This window comes from Anolis sagrei, chromosome 1 (assembly GCF_037176765.1).
Source record: "Anolis sagrei isolate rAnoSag1 chromosome 1, rAnoSag1.mat, whole genome shotgun sequence".
Taxonomy (NCBI): domain Eukaryota; kingdom Metazoa; phylum Chordata; class Lepidosauria; order Squamata; family Dactyloidae; genus Anolis; species Anolis sagrei.
Window position 1 is genome coordinate 64,272,893 of NC_090021.1, and position 14,851 is coordinate 64,287,743.

A 14,851-nucleotide genomic window follows, 5' to 3' on the forward strand; every position below is an offset into this window, starting at 1 on the left:
CACTCTCTCTTTTTCTTCTCTTGTCTGCGGCAAGGGCTGCCAGTGCCAGTTCCCCAGGAGGCAGCAGCCCCCCCCCCCTCTCTCATACACACTCTCTCTCTATCTCCCTCTCCCTCTCTCTGGAGCGAGATACGGTTGCTATAGCAGCCTCCCGCCGCGGCATCCTTAACTTTCCCCCATCACTGGATCAGGCGGTGCTTTTAAGAGGCACAGCAAAGGCTGGCGCTCTCTGGGAAGGGTGTCGGCTTGGCGCACTGCTGCTCCTGCTCCTGCTGCTCCAGAGCCAGCTTCTCGCCTGCCAAAGCCAAGTCCATCGCCTCTCTTCTCCTTGAGCAGCAGCAGCAGCATCTCCCGCGCTCCTCGGCTGGTGGAAAGAAGCCCTTTCTCCAGGGCGCCCCTTTGCGCCCTTTCTCTGGACTCGGTCGCCCTCCTTCCTCCAGTCCTTGCCAGGCTCCTGGTCGATCTCCCTCGCTTTGGTCTTTGCTGCGAAGAGGAAAAGCGAGCTCCCGAAGATGCCCATCGCCCACTTGCTGGAACTATGGAACAAGATCGAAGTGAAAGAGGTGGAGGAGGAAGAGGAAGAAGAAGAAGCCCAAGAGGAGCCCATGGAAACGGAGGTGAGCGCGGGGCTCCTGGCCCGAAGGGAAGGTGGACACGCGGGGCTTCCTTTCGCCCTCGTGGCTCCTCCAGGCGTTTCGGAATTTGGATTCCTGATACTTGGCCAAGCTGGCTGGGGCTTCTGGGAGTTAGAGTCCCAAACCTGGAGGAGCAAAGGTTGAGGACCGCTGGGATATTTACACGTCCGAGTGCACATGGAGTGGCAGGGTGGGAATCAGAATTACAGTCACACAGACACACACAAACGTGTTTTCCTCATCCTTCCTTTCCCATTCTCAGGTGGAAGAAGCAACCACTTGTTGCTTCTGTTCGAAAGCAAGGGAAAGAGGTCTGATCTCCGATTGGCCCTACTTTCAGAGAGGCTTAGGACGCGTCCAAAGGAGTGGGTGGGATTTCTTGGAGAGGACAGGACAGGTGGCTCTGGTGCCTTGCAATCCAGGCGGGTGACTGGATTGCAAGGCAGTTCTGCAGCAGCCCTTTGCCTGGGTCCTTCTGCGAAGGATGGGCAGGCAGAGCTAGTGGTGCTTTGCAGAAAGTTAGCTTTGCACACTCACCAGGGAACCCCCAGATCTTTGTGTTCACTCTTCAAAGGAGGCTTTCCGTGGGATCAAAGGAAGGTGGTCTCTGAATACCCAATCATTTTAGTTAGATGAGACTGTAAGAGATGAGCTTTCCAAACTGTGTGCCATGGTTGCAGTAGGTAGCTGTGTTGTACAAATGGAACCAGAAACCTCAGAGTCTATGTCAGTGGTTCTCTTTCTAATTATTTTCGTTGCTACTTCATAACTATAATTTTGCTACTGTTACGAATTGTAGTGTAAATATCTGATCTGCAGGATGTATTTTCATTCACTAGATGAATGGGGACCTGAGAGAAGTCTCCCACAGGGATGATAAAACATCAAAACATCTGGGCGTCCCCTGGGCAACGTCCTTGCAGACAGCCAATTCTCTCACACCGGGAGCAGCTTGCAGTTTCTCAAGACACTCCTGACACGGAAAAAAAAGAAAAAAACTGGATGGAATTTGGCACAAATACCCGATACGCCCAAATCTGAATACTGGTGGGGTTGAGAGGAGAACTAATTTTCATAGAATAATAGAATCAAAGAGTTGGAAGAGACCTCATGGGCCATCCAGTCCAACCCCCTATCAAGAAGCAGGAAAATTGCATTCAAAGCACCCCTGACAGATGGCCATCCAGCCTCTGTTTAAAAGGCTCCAAAAGAGGAGCCTCCACCACACTCCGGGGCAGAGAGTTCCACTGCTGAACAGCTCTCACAGTCAGGAAGTTCTTCCTAATGTTCTGGTGGAATTTCCTTTCTTGTACCTTGAAGCCATTGTTCAGCGTCCTAATCTCTGGGGCAGCAGAAAACAAGCTTGCTCCCTCCTCCCTATGACCCTCTCACATATTTGTACATGGCAATCATGTCTCCTCTCAGCCTTCTCTTCTTCAGGCTAAACATGCCCAGCTCTTTAAGTCTCTCCTCCTAAGGCTTGTTCTCCAGACCTTGATCATTTTAGTCACCCTCCTCTGGACACATTCCAGCTTGTCAATATCTCTCTTCAATTTTGGTGCCCAGAACTGGACACAATATTCCAGGTGTAGTCTAACCAAGGCAGAATAGAGGGCTAGCATGACTTCCCTGGAGCTAGACATTATACTCCTATCGATGCAGGCCAAAATCCCCCCCCCCTTTTTTTTTTGCTGCCGCATCACATTGCTAGCTCATGTTTAACTTGTTGTCCATGAGGACTCCAAGATCTTTTTCACACGTACTGCCCTCAAGCCATGCACACAGAACTCCCATGACTAACAGAAAATACTGGAAGGGTTTTGTGGACATTGACCTTACGTTTTGGAGTTATCCAGACAGCACTGTGGTCTCAAACAATGATGGATCTGGACTAAACTTGGCACAAACACTCAATATGCCCAAATGTGAACACTGGTGCAGCTTGGGAAAAGTAGATCTTGACATTTAGGAGTTGTAGTTGCTGAAGTTGTCGTTGCTGGGATTTATTGTTTACCTACAATCAAAGAGCATTCTGAACCCCACTAATGAGATAATTGGGCCAAACTTCTCACACCGAACCCCCACACTGTTAGCCAGATTTTGTTCATTTTCATGGTCTCTTCCTTTCTGTTGAACAAGCATGTGGACAATTTCAACAGAAAACACTGTGTTTTCTGATGATCTTTGGAGACCCCTCTGACACCTCCTTGTGACCCCCCCCCCATGGTCCTGACCCCAAGGTCGAGAAACGCTGGTCTATGTTAAATCAGCAATAACTCAGATATTTTTAAAATATATAAAATGAAAGGTTTTCATGGATTGTGGCCGTATCATACATTTTGTTATTACAATTTATGTATGTGTTATCAACATGAAATGTTTGGAAAGCTCTGAGTTAGAGGATTGTAAGGTTGCGTGGATTTTTAATTTATGTGCTATATATGTCATTTACTACCAGGCACATTTTCTGTTTGATCCCATACTTTCACATTTAATAGAGTGTGAGGATACCCATCATGCACATGTGTCTTCAGAATTACAGTGAGTTGTGTGTTATACACATTTTAATGGTGTTGTGTTTAATTGGTCTATTTTGACTCTATTTTGCCCACAAGGAGGAGTGGGTAAAATAATAACAATGGGTTGCTGTTAGTTTTTCGGGCTGTATGGTCATGTTCCAGAAGCATTCTCTCTTTATGTTTTGCCCACATCTAAGGGGGTTGAGGGGGCTGTTGGAAAGAAGGCAAGTGGAATTTATATTTCTATGGAATGTCCAGGGTGGGAGAAAGAACTCTTGTCTGTTAGAGGTAAGTGGAAATGTTGCCATTGGCTACCTTGATTAGCATTGAATAGCCTTGCAGCTTCAAAGCCTAGCTGCTCCCTTCCTGGAGGAATCCTTTGTTGGGAGGTGTTAGCAGCCCGGATTGTTTCCTGTCAGGAATTCCTCTATTGTTTGAGTGTTCCTCTTAATTTACTGTCCTGACTTTAGAGTTTTTTAAATACTGGTAGTCAGAATTTTGTTCATTTTCATGGTTTCCTCCTTTCTGTTGAATTGTCCACATGCTTGTGGATTTCAGTGGCTTATCTGTGTAGTGTCCGGTGAGTGGTTCAGCATTTCTGTTTTCTCAGATAATATGCTGTGTCCAGGTTGATTCATCAGGTGCTCTGCTGTGACTGTCTTCTTGGGTTGAAATAGCCTGCAGTTCTTTTCATGTTCCTTGATTCATGTCTGGGCAATGCTGCATTTGGTGGTCCCTATGTAGACTTGTCCACAGCTACATGGTATATGGTAGAATCCTGCAGAGGTGAGAAGATCCCTCTTGTCCTTTGCTTAACATAGCATTTGCTGGATTTTCCTGGTGGGTCTGTAGATAGCTTGTAGGTTGTGTTTCCTCATCAGCTTCCCTATGTGGTCAGTGGCTCCCTTGATGTATGGTATGAACACTTGTCCTCTGGGTGGATCTTTGTCTTTACTCATGTGGCTTCTTCTTGGTCTTGCAGGCCACACAGGCACCACACAGAGAAGCCTTTGAAATCAGTGCTAATCATCAAGGTGATCAATTACAGTATTCACGCTTGCCTCAAACAGACAAGAGTTCTTTCTTGCACCCTGGTCATTCCACAGATATGTAAACCTCACTTAGCTAGTTTCCAACAAACCTCTCAAACTCTGAGGATGCCTGCTATAGATGTGGGGGAAACATCAGAAGAGAATGCTTCTGGAACATAGCCATACAGCCTGGAAAACTCACAGCAACCCAGTGATTCTGGCCATGAAAGCCTTCGGCAACACAACAACAAGAGCAGCAGCAACATCTTGTTTCCTTAAGAGTAAATAAGCATCAGCTTCTATAGTAGATATCCAGATTTCAGTTTGATTTCCTTCTTCAACAAGTGTTTTTCCCTCTGTGTAAGCATGAAACTGATGACTGGTTCTCCTCTGTGCCACACACTTAAATATAGGAAAATGAAGACTTACTGTTTCAATACATTCATATGGATGGTTTGATATCTGGTACACAGTTTGTGTAACATTAATTGTTCTTCTCTCTGATTTGCCAACATTACAAGATTAATATTGTTCAAGTACCTTGACAATTTCAAAATTATGTCTCACATTGGCTGAACAATAATGGCTACTGTGTAAGAGCTTTAGAAGAATAGGAATGTTTCCAATCATTGAAATAATATTAGAAACATGAGGCATTCTTAAATTTGTTGTTGAAGGCTTTCATGGCCTGTCATAGATATGGGTGAAACGTCAGGAGAGAATGCTTCTTGAACATGGCCATACAGTCCGGAAAACTCACAGGAAGCCATTCTTCATATTCATTTTGTAGGTTTAGAATATGCTTTTCCTCCCCTCCTCACCTCCAGTCAGTATTCAGTAATATTGCATTCTGAGAGAGAAGGAAGCTAGCGATTATTGTATTTCCTCACTTGCATGAGTACAAACATTGCACTAAGATCATAGTCCCATTGACATAGTTGGACATATTTTCCAGCAAACTATAGAGAATGGAATTACACTAACCTATATGCAAATCAGATATACATCTTTCATATATTGGCAACTGATGCTGTATGGGACTAATAAAGAATTAAAGAGCACATGCCGAGATATATGAATGAAGGGCCAAATTTTCCATGCACTGACTGAAAGCTTCAATGAGCACAAGCCTGCATAATTTCTGATGTTCAAAACAACATGATGCGTACTAACCCTTTGTGAGTATCTATCAGGTGCCACACAATGCTCATACACCGTTTTGTAATTTGCAAGCAGGTGGCAACAACAACAGGTTTTTTAAACCCCAAATGATCTATATAACTAGCATGCTGTGTTTGTGTTGGTGCATCATACTCTTGTAGGGTTATACTAGAGAATAATTGCAGCATGTACTGCTGGCAGACCCATTGACTCAAATGGTTTAGGATGGGGCTAAGGTTCTTGTCTTCTTTTTCTGGGAGCAGCCTTCACAGACTGGCTTTATGTTTATGAATCTCTCTGTGCTCAGGGAACGGGTTGTGGCACATGGAGCTACTGCCCAAATGGAATTATCATAGAGTCACCAGAACTCAAATTGCAAGGTTATCAATATGGTTATGATAACAGTGAGTGGATAGGTAGAGTTAATCAAGGAAACCATATCCCCAAGACTGGAAAATCCAAGCGGAGCTGTACCTTGGAGGTCTCACATTCATTTAACAAGGTTGCCATGCTATTTAATCATACCAATGTTTCCCTGTTGATTTAACATGCAGGTATCTATCAAAGTTTCAAACAAGGATTTTGAAAGAAATAACAAATAGTAAGAATGTTAATAAGCATTTGTTATTTCAGACACATCAGGAGAGCAGAACTGTAACAATTAGTGATTCACCTGCGACTATTTACATTTATTTATTTATTTATTTATTTATTTATTTATTTATTTGCAGTATTTATATTCTGCCCTTCTCACTATGAAGGGGACTCAGAGCGTATCACAGAACACATATACAGCAAACATTCAATGCCATTATACACTGACAAGAGACAACTATACATAGATAGAGGTATATATAGGCTTTCCTATCTTTGGCATCTTGGAGGCTGTGCTTGGTTCTGGATATGGGTTGGCAGGGGTGCTGTTGCTTCACTTTTCCTGCTGAAGAGCTTTGTTTGTAAACTTCCTCCTTGATTGAATTGCCAGTATTTTTCTGGCATTTCCTTGTGGGTGCCTTAAATACCTCCCTGCTCAAGTGGTACCTATTTATCTACTCACATTGCTGTTTTTGAAACTGCTATTTCAGCATGAGCTGGGCAAAGGCCAAGAGCTCACCCTTACCTGGGCTTCAAACTGTCAACTTTTTGGCTGCCAAGATTTATTGCAGCTGGCTGTTAATTTCTGTGTTAAAGCCCAGCCCAAGTTTAGACACAGGCCTAAATACTCCCAAAGGCACCAGAGCTTGCCTGATCTCTGAAGCTAAACAGAGTAAGCCCTGGTTAGTACTTGGATGTGGGACCCAGAATGAATCCCAGTTATTTCAGAGAATGGAACTGGGAAATGCCTCTGAGAATTCCTTGCCTAATAAAACATATGAAATTCATGGGGCCACCAAACTTGACAGGCAACATGAAGGTACACACATAATTTTGGAACACTTTGTGAGAAAATGGGCAAATGTAACTCATTTTTCTAAAAGAAAAATTGCACAGTCTTTGCAATTTATGTAAGTAATCTGTGCCATCATAACACTTCTGGGTTTTACTTGTGCATGATTAAATATTTTGTTGCCTAGAGTCACATTCCATGACATTTGGTAGTCTACACAGATTTGGACAAAATGTATCCATTGTTTGGACAATGAAATGTATTTCATTGTGCTGATTTTCTATGGGGGATTCCAAGTTCAAGAATGTCAAGATAAGAGATTGCATCTGAGTGTTGGCTTCAATGGCTTGGAACATGGTAGACTCTCCTTAGTTCAAGATGTTCTGTCTTTAGCTTTAGTTGTATGGCTTGTATGGCAGGATTGGATTAGATAGCCCATAGGGTACTGCCTAATTCTATTATTTATCAAAGAGGCTTCATAAATTCCAGATTTATTCAAAAGGCATCATCAACACTTTTTATACTATATCCCATCTATGAAAAAGAGAAGAAAGTGGGACTTTCAACATGCAGAAAATTTTACTCACTGCTTATTACTCACTTCCTGCTTTCTGGTAAAGCAACTGATTGAACTTTCAACCAGATGAATAGCTAAAAGCCTCCCACCCCCTTGCTTTAAGGATAATCCTTCTGTTGTCTTTAAAAACACAGAAGACCCTTCTATAGTAATAGTACCTGAAAGCATTCAGTGTGGGGCCAATTTTATGGAAATCAAATTGATTGAAATCAATGATTTCGACTTGTTTAAAATGTATATCCCCATGCCTAAAACCAACAAGGAGACAATTAGTCTTCTTTCTGTCAGGAAAAGAGTGGTTCAGTGTAAATTGTTGGCTCATCTACACTGACAACTTAGGCTGGTGCATAGTTGAATCAGCCCTATGGTGGCTAAATGCCACATGAGACTCATTTGATTCATTTGTCATGCAGCAGCATGCAGTGTTTCATCATTAATGAAATGTTGGATTAAATTATTGGATTAAGACAATTGCCTAAAATGCAAAACTTTCGTGACATTTTCAATAGGAACTTTTAAAATCTTTATAGAGAAGAGAGTTTGTATGATATCTGTCATACATAATGTATTGATTTATAATAGCTTCTTCAGTAATTCATAATATGAAATATCTTACAATAATCTATGCTTCATGATAAAAGCAGTATTTAGGAGGCTTAGTCTTTTGAAATAGTATTTCAAATGGTATGAGTATGTGAAGAGTCCAAATCTAACTGGCTGTGTTTTATGTTCTTCCTCAGAAAAATATTTTGTTTTTTTCCAACTTTAGAAAATGCAATCTGTCTTGACTTCAATTCAGCAAGATTATTAATAATCTTATAATGCTAATGCAAATCTGTTCTTCCTTATTCACCATGCTCTTACATAATTAAGATAATACTTCCCTTCTTGAGAAGCAAATCCTATCCAAACTGGAAGGACTTCAAATTAGGGAATTGATAACATTCATATTATTTTATTTTATTCTATTTATCTTGTTTATAGCATGCACTTCAAGCACAGACCTTGGAGCAATGTAATTATTATTATTATTATTATTATTATTATTATTATTATTATTTGTACCCATCTTGCAGAGGCTTATAAGACAACAACAATACAACAAAAGCAGACATACAATATACATCAAAACATTAAATCAATAAAAATCAACACAGCTTAAAATAAAAATAAATAAAAATATAACAATTAAGATAAAATTATTATCTTAATATTAGGGATATTAGAGCAACCCCCCTGATTTTTTGTAAGAGAGTGAAAATGTGGCTTTGTGACCAAGCCTTTAGAGAACTTGTGCAATAGATAGACTTGGAACTATGTGCAATGAACATTGGAACGGCCTGGATTACGCTTGTGGATTACAAGTTTAAATCTGAATGTATTGTTTTAAAATGTTTTAATTGTTTTTAATGTATTTTTAAAATTTTATTTTAATATTTACATTGTGTTTTAAGGCATCGAATTGTTGCCTGTGTATAAAGCTGCTTTGAGTCCCCTCCAGGGTTAGAAAGGTGGGATAGAAATGTCATAAATAAATAAATAATAAATAAAACGCATCAAAACAAAATAAATTGAGTGAAAATATAAACAATAAGTAATAATTTAAACACCGTATTATATACAAGGAGATATCCTCACAACCATATTTAGGATGTGAGACAACAATATATGGGGTACACATGTAGGACTAATGTTAAAATAGCTAAGGGCTAAAATTAAAACCCAGGCCATTGTGAACTCCACGGTAGCATTCTATGCACCAAAATACTTTGTCTCTCAACACTATCAATTCTGTGTTACTTTCACTATTTGCTTGGGGGCTTTTAAACAAGGGCTGGATGGCCATTTCTTGAGATTGTTTGGATTGTGTATTCCTGGCATGGTAAGGACTGGATGGCCCTTGGGACATCTTCCAACTCTAGGCTTCTTTGAATAAAACTGCTTACAAATAAAGCTTTGAAAATTATACATAATAATGTATCAAAATGATTTTTGCATGTTTGATATGCACTTTAATTGTCTCCACATTTTATGCAATGCCTTCATGACATTTCCTTCTCTTAATTACCAGCCGGCAGCAGAGAATGCCAGCCTGGATGAAGTCTCAGATGAGTCTACAGATGAGGTAATTCCATTTATTATGACCATTTGGATTCTATGACTGGTAACATTTCATGTTTGTTTTAAAATTCCAAAACCATCTGGCATTAGTGAAGGAAAAAAGCATTGCCAGATTTTTAGCAGGAAAAGTCACAAATATCTTACTAGTAGCCACAGTCATGATTGGAGGCTTTTCAGTCATTACTCGATGTGTAGGTTTTTTCAACAATGAAATTAAAAAAATACACAAAATAGTTTTTATTTAAAATATTTCATCTGGATGTTTGTTCTTAAAGAAGGTCAACAAAATTAACCGACTACCATACCAACAATAACAAAGCACATAAAGTAAAGAAAAACCATAGTAATTATGTATACAAAAAGAAATGTTTCAATTCATTTAATATACACCTTGAAATCCTGCATTAAAAATACACCTTCCTACTGCTTACTGAAATATTATCTTTCATCTGAAGACACTTGATATTTTTTTAAAAAGGAAAAATTTACAATAGTCAAAAATGTGTGTATAATGTCTTTATGTGTATGAAAGACAGCACACCTCTTGTGTGCCCTATTTCTGGACACTGGAATGTTGTGATTCCACAGATTCCCCACCCCAATGTAGCTCATAGATTTCCTTGGGCTCATCTGGCTTCTTATTCTGGGTTCACCTGGGAGCAGAAATGCTCTGAATTGGCTTTGGAAGTCCTGGAGGTGGCCACAAGCCCAGTCCTCATCCTGAAGAAATGGTGGGCTAGGACTCAGATGGTTCAGCGGCACCAAAATCACTTCTGCCACTTCTGTTGCTGTTGCCAGGAGTCTGGAAAGCTCCGTAATAGCTCCTAAGTGTCACAGATGCCCCATGCCGAGACACCCACATGGCCAGGGAGAAGAATGTGGCCAACCAAGTTAGTTCTTTCGATATTAACCAAGTTAATTCCAATCCTAGTTTATCCCGTGATAAAAACCAGACTTGAAAGAATGTCATGGGGATAGCCAAGAGCAAATGCACGATGCAGACTATTAAGCCTGTGTAAACAAGCTCTCTGTGTCTAAAATAACCAAAGAGCAGGAAAAGAGAGAGAATGGTGTAGAGTGGCAGATGACAGCTGCTTATGGCCACAGTCTAATTTTAAAACTCTTTATCAGACTGTAGCCCTTTTCTTCACAATTTGATTTAAAAATAGATACAGTGTTGATCAGAGATTTTAAATCCACCCACAATAAACACTTTTCTCACTGTAGTCAGGACTGGGTGACATCAGAAGGTCACTGGTCACAAGATATCTTCTCCTGCAAATATGCAGAACAGGCTATCTTAGGGATGCATCTACAATGTAGAATTAATGCCATTGACACCAATTTAACTGCCATTGTGCAATACTCATTGGTGTTGTAGTTTTGCAAGGTCTCTGCCAACAAGTGCTGGTGCTCCACCAAACTACAAATCCCATGATTCCATATCGTTTAACCATGTTAATTAAATAATTGTCCAATGCATTCATTTTACTATGTGTATGCACCCAAGGTGCCCTTTGACTAGGGCCAAGGAACATAATGGAAATTAGTGCTGATGATAAAGCACTGATTTATTTTTGTATCAGACAGTTGCAGTCAACAATCTTGACTGTTTGTGGGAAAGCATTTTTTGAACACACTACAGAAATGCAGCCAAGAAAATGTGGAGTGTGGATAACTGTAGCTCAGCTGTCTCTTTGTAGATATGGAATTAATTTTAAATACAACAGGTGCAGAGAATAAAAAAGAAAGCAGCTGCATGTAACACAATTAAAATATAAATATAGGTATTTTTTGCACAGCCTCATAAATGCCCAATGTAACAATATTATGTTATTGAAAATTCACATTTATGATAACAGTATTTCACAGATTCCTGGTAACATTCAATTTCTATTTAAAAAACCAATATTTTCAAGAAGAAAAAGTAGAGATGTAAATAAAATAAATTCTGGACTGGCATCAGAACTCCAGTAGGAAACCAAAAAGGCTGTGAAGCATTTTTTCTACTTGTTCCTGATAAAAGATAGCAAACAGTTCTTTCTAGGTTATACAAGTACATGGCAGCTGTCTTGCCACATAGAATCACATTTAATATCAGCCTGGATTCATAAATATTATTCTGCCAAATCAAGGTAAAATATGCTTTTAACAGCAGTGCTGAATTGAAGACTGCCCAAACATCTCATTCTTTAGGGGGAGGGCAATCTCCTTGAAACCAGCATGAATACCTCTTAACAAAGCTGAGAAATTCCTCATTAACAGCAATGCAGTCCCATCTGGACAGACACCTTATCAGTTTATTGACCCCTGGACAGTCCATTATCATACCTAGGCACTGGTTCAGGACACCAATCACCTCACTTGGATGAGGAAAAGGAAGAGACAAATATTAATGACATTTCAGTCCACATCTGAACCTGCTTCTGGATAATATCTCTTAGTAAAGGTAAAGGTTTTCCCTTGAAATTAAGTCCAGTTGTGTCTAACTCTGGGAGTTGGTGCTCGTCTCCAATTCTAAGCTGAAGAGCCAGTATTTTCCGTAGACACCTCCAAGGTCATGTGGCTGGCATGGATCGCCGTTACCTTCCTGCTGGAGGTCCGTAGCGGTCCTGACGTGCAAATCGGTCGTCCGACCTATTGATCTACTCATATTTGGATGCTTTCCAACTGCTAGGTTGGCAGAAGCTGGAGCTAATAGCGGGAGCTCACACAGCTCCCTGGTTTTGAACCTGCAACCTTTTGGTTAGCAAGTTCAGCAGCCCAGTGGTTTAACCTACTGCACCACCAGGGGCTCCTTATCTCTTAGGTGTTCCATAATACCCATATCAACAGAGGAAATGTGTTTTTGCTGCCCCAAATAAAGGATTTAAAAGGCAACAGTCAGATTCAACTGATTATTAAGAGAAACATCAATGAAAAGAGCACTTCATTAATGGAACTAATTATTATGGGTAAAAGTGAGCTCTCCCATTTTGGAGTTTTTAAAAGAGGGATTGTAGAGCTCTTAAGGATATCTCAGCTTTGAATGTTTTATACTGAATAAGGCACTGGATTAAATGACTGACATTCTCCTTGTTTAATGGTATTATATTGTGAATCAAATTGAACTGCTCTTAATAGAATCAAGAATGGTGCATGTTGAAAAAAATAATCTAATTTTTTCTTGGGAATGTTATTTTGCTTGGAAGTTATTCCTTCACAGTTCCAACCCTTGACAGAATGTATGTTTTCAGTACTCTTTAGTCACACCAGACTTGAGTTTCACCTACAGAGTGATGTCTCTCTGTCCAATAACAAAACACACAACACTCAACATAAAAGGCCACAGCTTTATTGGTCACAGATGTAATATGGTTGGCTATGCTACATGGTTTCTGGATTCAGGCATTGGCCAAACTGCCTGTTGATTGATGACAACAAAACCCAGTACAGGTTGGAATCCTGAGATGACAAGGGAACCTACTGCTTAGGTGACAAGTTCCATGTTATATGGCCTCCCTTGTCACCCTGAGGTGCTGCATAGTAGTCTGGTTTCTTGACTTGGATCTGAAAAACCACCACTACTCACTCCATGAGTCCCCACCTGGGACCCCCACTTATTTTCCCCATGCTCCCAAGCATGTCAGTTACAATTCCCAGAACCAGACCCATGCCAACCACTCCATAAATTGTAAAAAATAGCACAAAAACAAATCTTGCACACTTTAAAGATCTTATCACATTGATGAGGTCCTCCGGATCAATTCACCAGCCTCCGTAGTGAATCGAGAGACAGCAGGGCAATCTCAGCACTCCACATCCCACCTTGCTGGAAGCTGACACTTCCCCGCCACAATGGTCCCTACAAGCTCTGTTTCACTTTCAATTTGTTGCTAGATAGTAAGCAGCAATTTACCAAACAATATATAGGCACTTTTCCAGACATGATTTGAAAAAAAAAGACCTTGGTATCCTCTAATATTAATTTCCTTTACATATGCATTAGATCTATGTATTTTACATCTCATTATAAACAGGTATTTCATTATAAAACATAAACTTTCTAGCAGTTTTTAATAAATGATGCTAGCACAAAACAGATCCAACTTGAGAGGCCATGCACACAGAGTTTTCCCTTGCTGATGTACAAATAGGGGAAATTTCAGCTGAAAATCTAACTGAAGAAGTTAGAACTAAAACAGAAAGTAAATGAAACAACTTGCAGGAGTCAAGTTCATTTTTTTATGTCACATACTGATTTCTTTGTGTTCAACCCTGTTCTTTTTTTCTTTTTCCAAACTATTTGTCAAGGAGAATCACAATAGTTTGTTTACTTTAGCTTGTGCACTTTGCTAGCTAGTTAAATTGCTGTTGTGTGCCTTTCAAGTCATTTCTACTGAATCATACCCTAAAATATTGAGTAACAAAAATCTATGTAAGAAAAATCTGCAAGTAGTAAGAGTGATGTTTCTTTGTATGCTGTCATCTCACTTTGCTGCATCTTCATGAATGTAGGAATTTATATCAGAGAAGGTTATAAAGTGATTCCTGGAACTTAAATGCTTTATTTGGAAGTAATTTTTGGCAACAAGCCAACGATATCTGACTGTAGAGAAGTATACTTTTTTTTTGCTTTGGGTAAATAATGCAAATGACATTCTCCCTGTGCCAAAATGATTTGAAGGCACACAACAACAATCCTAGTTGTCTCATCAGCTATAAGCAGGTCCCATTCTTTCCCTTGAAATATTGTAAAGTTATGCTGGTTAAATTGTTCTTCATTTTAAATATTGGACTGTTATTTCATGTTTTTTTCACTACAGATAAGATATGTGCAGTGTACATATGAATTTGTTTATGTTTTTTTCAAACTATAGTCTGTCCCGCCCCCATCCCCCAAGAGTCTGAGGGAACATGAATCAGCCCTCTGCCTAAAAGGTTTGAGGACCCCTGTATTAAACACTTACAAGTGGTTGGTTTTGTCACCTCCAGTTTGCCAATAAAAATGAATTACCATGTCACAAAAGGATGCATGTCACCAATATGAAAAGTTTGGAAAGCTGTGCCCTGGGTTTGTCAGCTCAACCAACCATCTGGAATTTAAAGTGGGTTAGGAGCACTTCCTCACTGGTACATGTGGACCTCTGATGGTATATCTGGGTAATCTCCAGGGCAGATTGCTGGTATTTCATTTGGTATTGACATAGCCATAGTTTGCTACACAAATGGGAGCTTGGAAACAGAGATGGCCATTATCTGTGATGTGAGGAGCATGGGACTGGAAAGTCACTTTGAAGTATAATGAAAATAATGATATAATGATACACTGGTTATCCATAACTGAGTAGTGACATGATCTTTGATCTGAAAGATTTCAGCATATCATTTTAGCCCTTCTTATTAAAAAGTAATTGCATAGGTGTTGCACTAGCTACTCC

At 40.0% G+C, this 14,851-nt stretch overlaps 1 protein-coding gene across 1 annotated transcript in view; it reads left to right on the forward strand.

Moving 5' to 3' along the window:
• Window positions 1-272: 272 nt before the first annotated feature.
• Window positions 273-14,851, forward strand: part of RPS6KA2 (ribosomal protein S6 kinase A2) — a 279,666-nt gene continuing 265,087 nt past the window's right edge. The window contains exons 1-2 of the mRNA XM_060753717.2: window positions 273-617; window positions 9,382-9,435. Of these exons, the coding sequence (XP_060609700.1) occupies window positions 513-617; window positions 9,382-9,435 (159 nt within the window). The 5' untranslated portion in view covers window positions 273-512. The remainder of the gene's footprint in view (window positions 618-9,381; window positions 9,436-14,851) is intronic.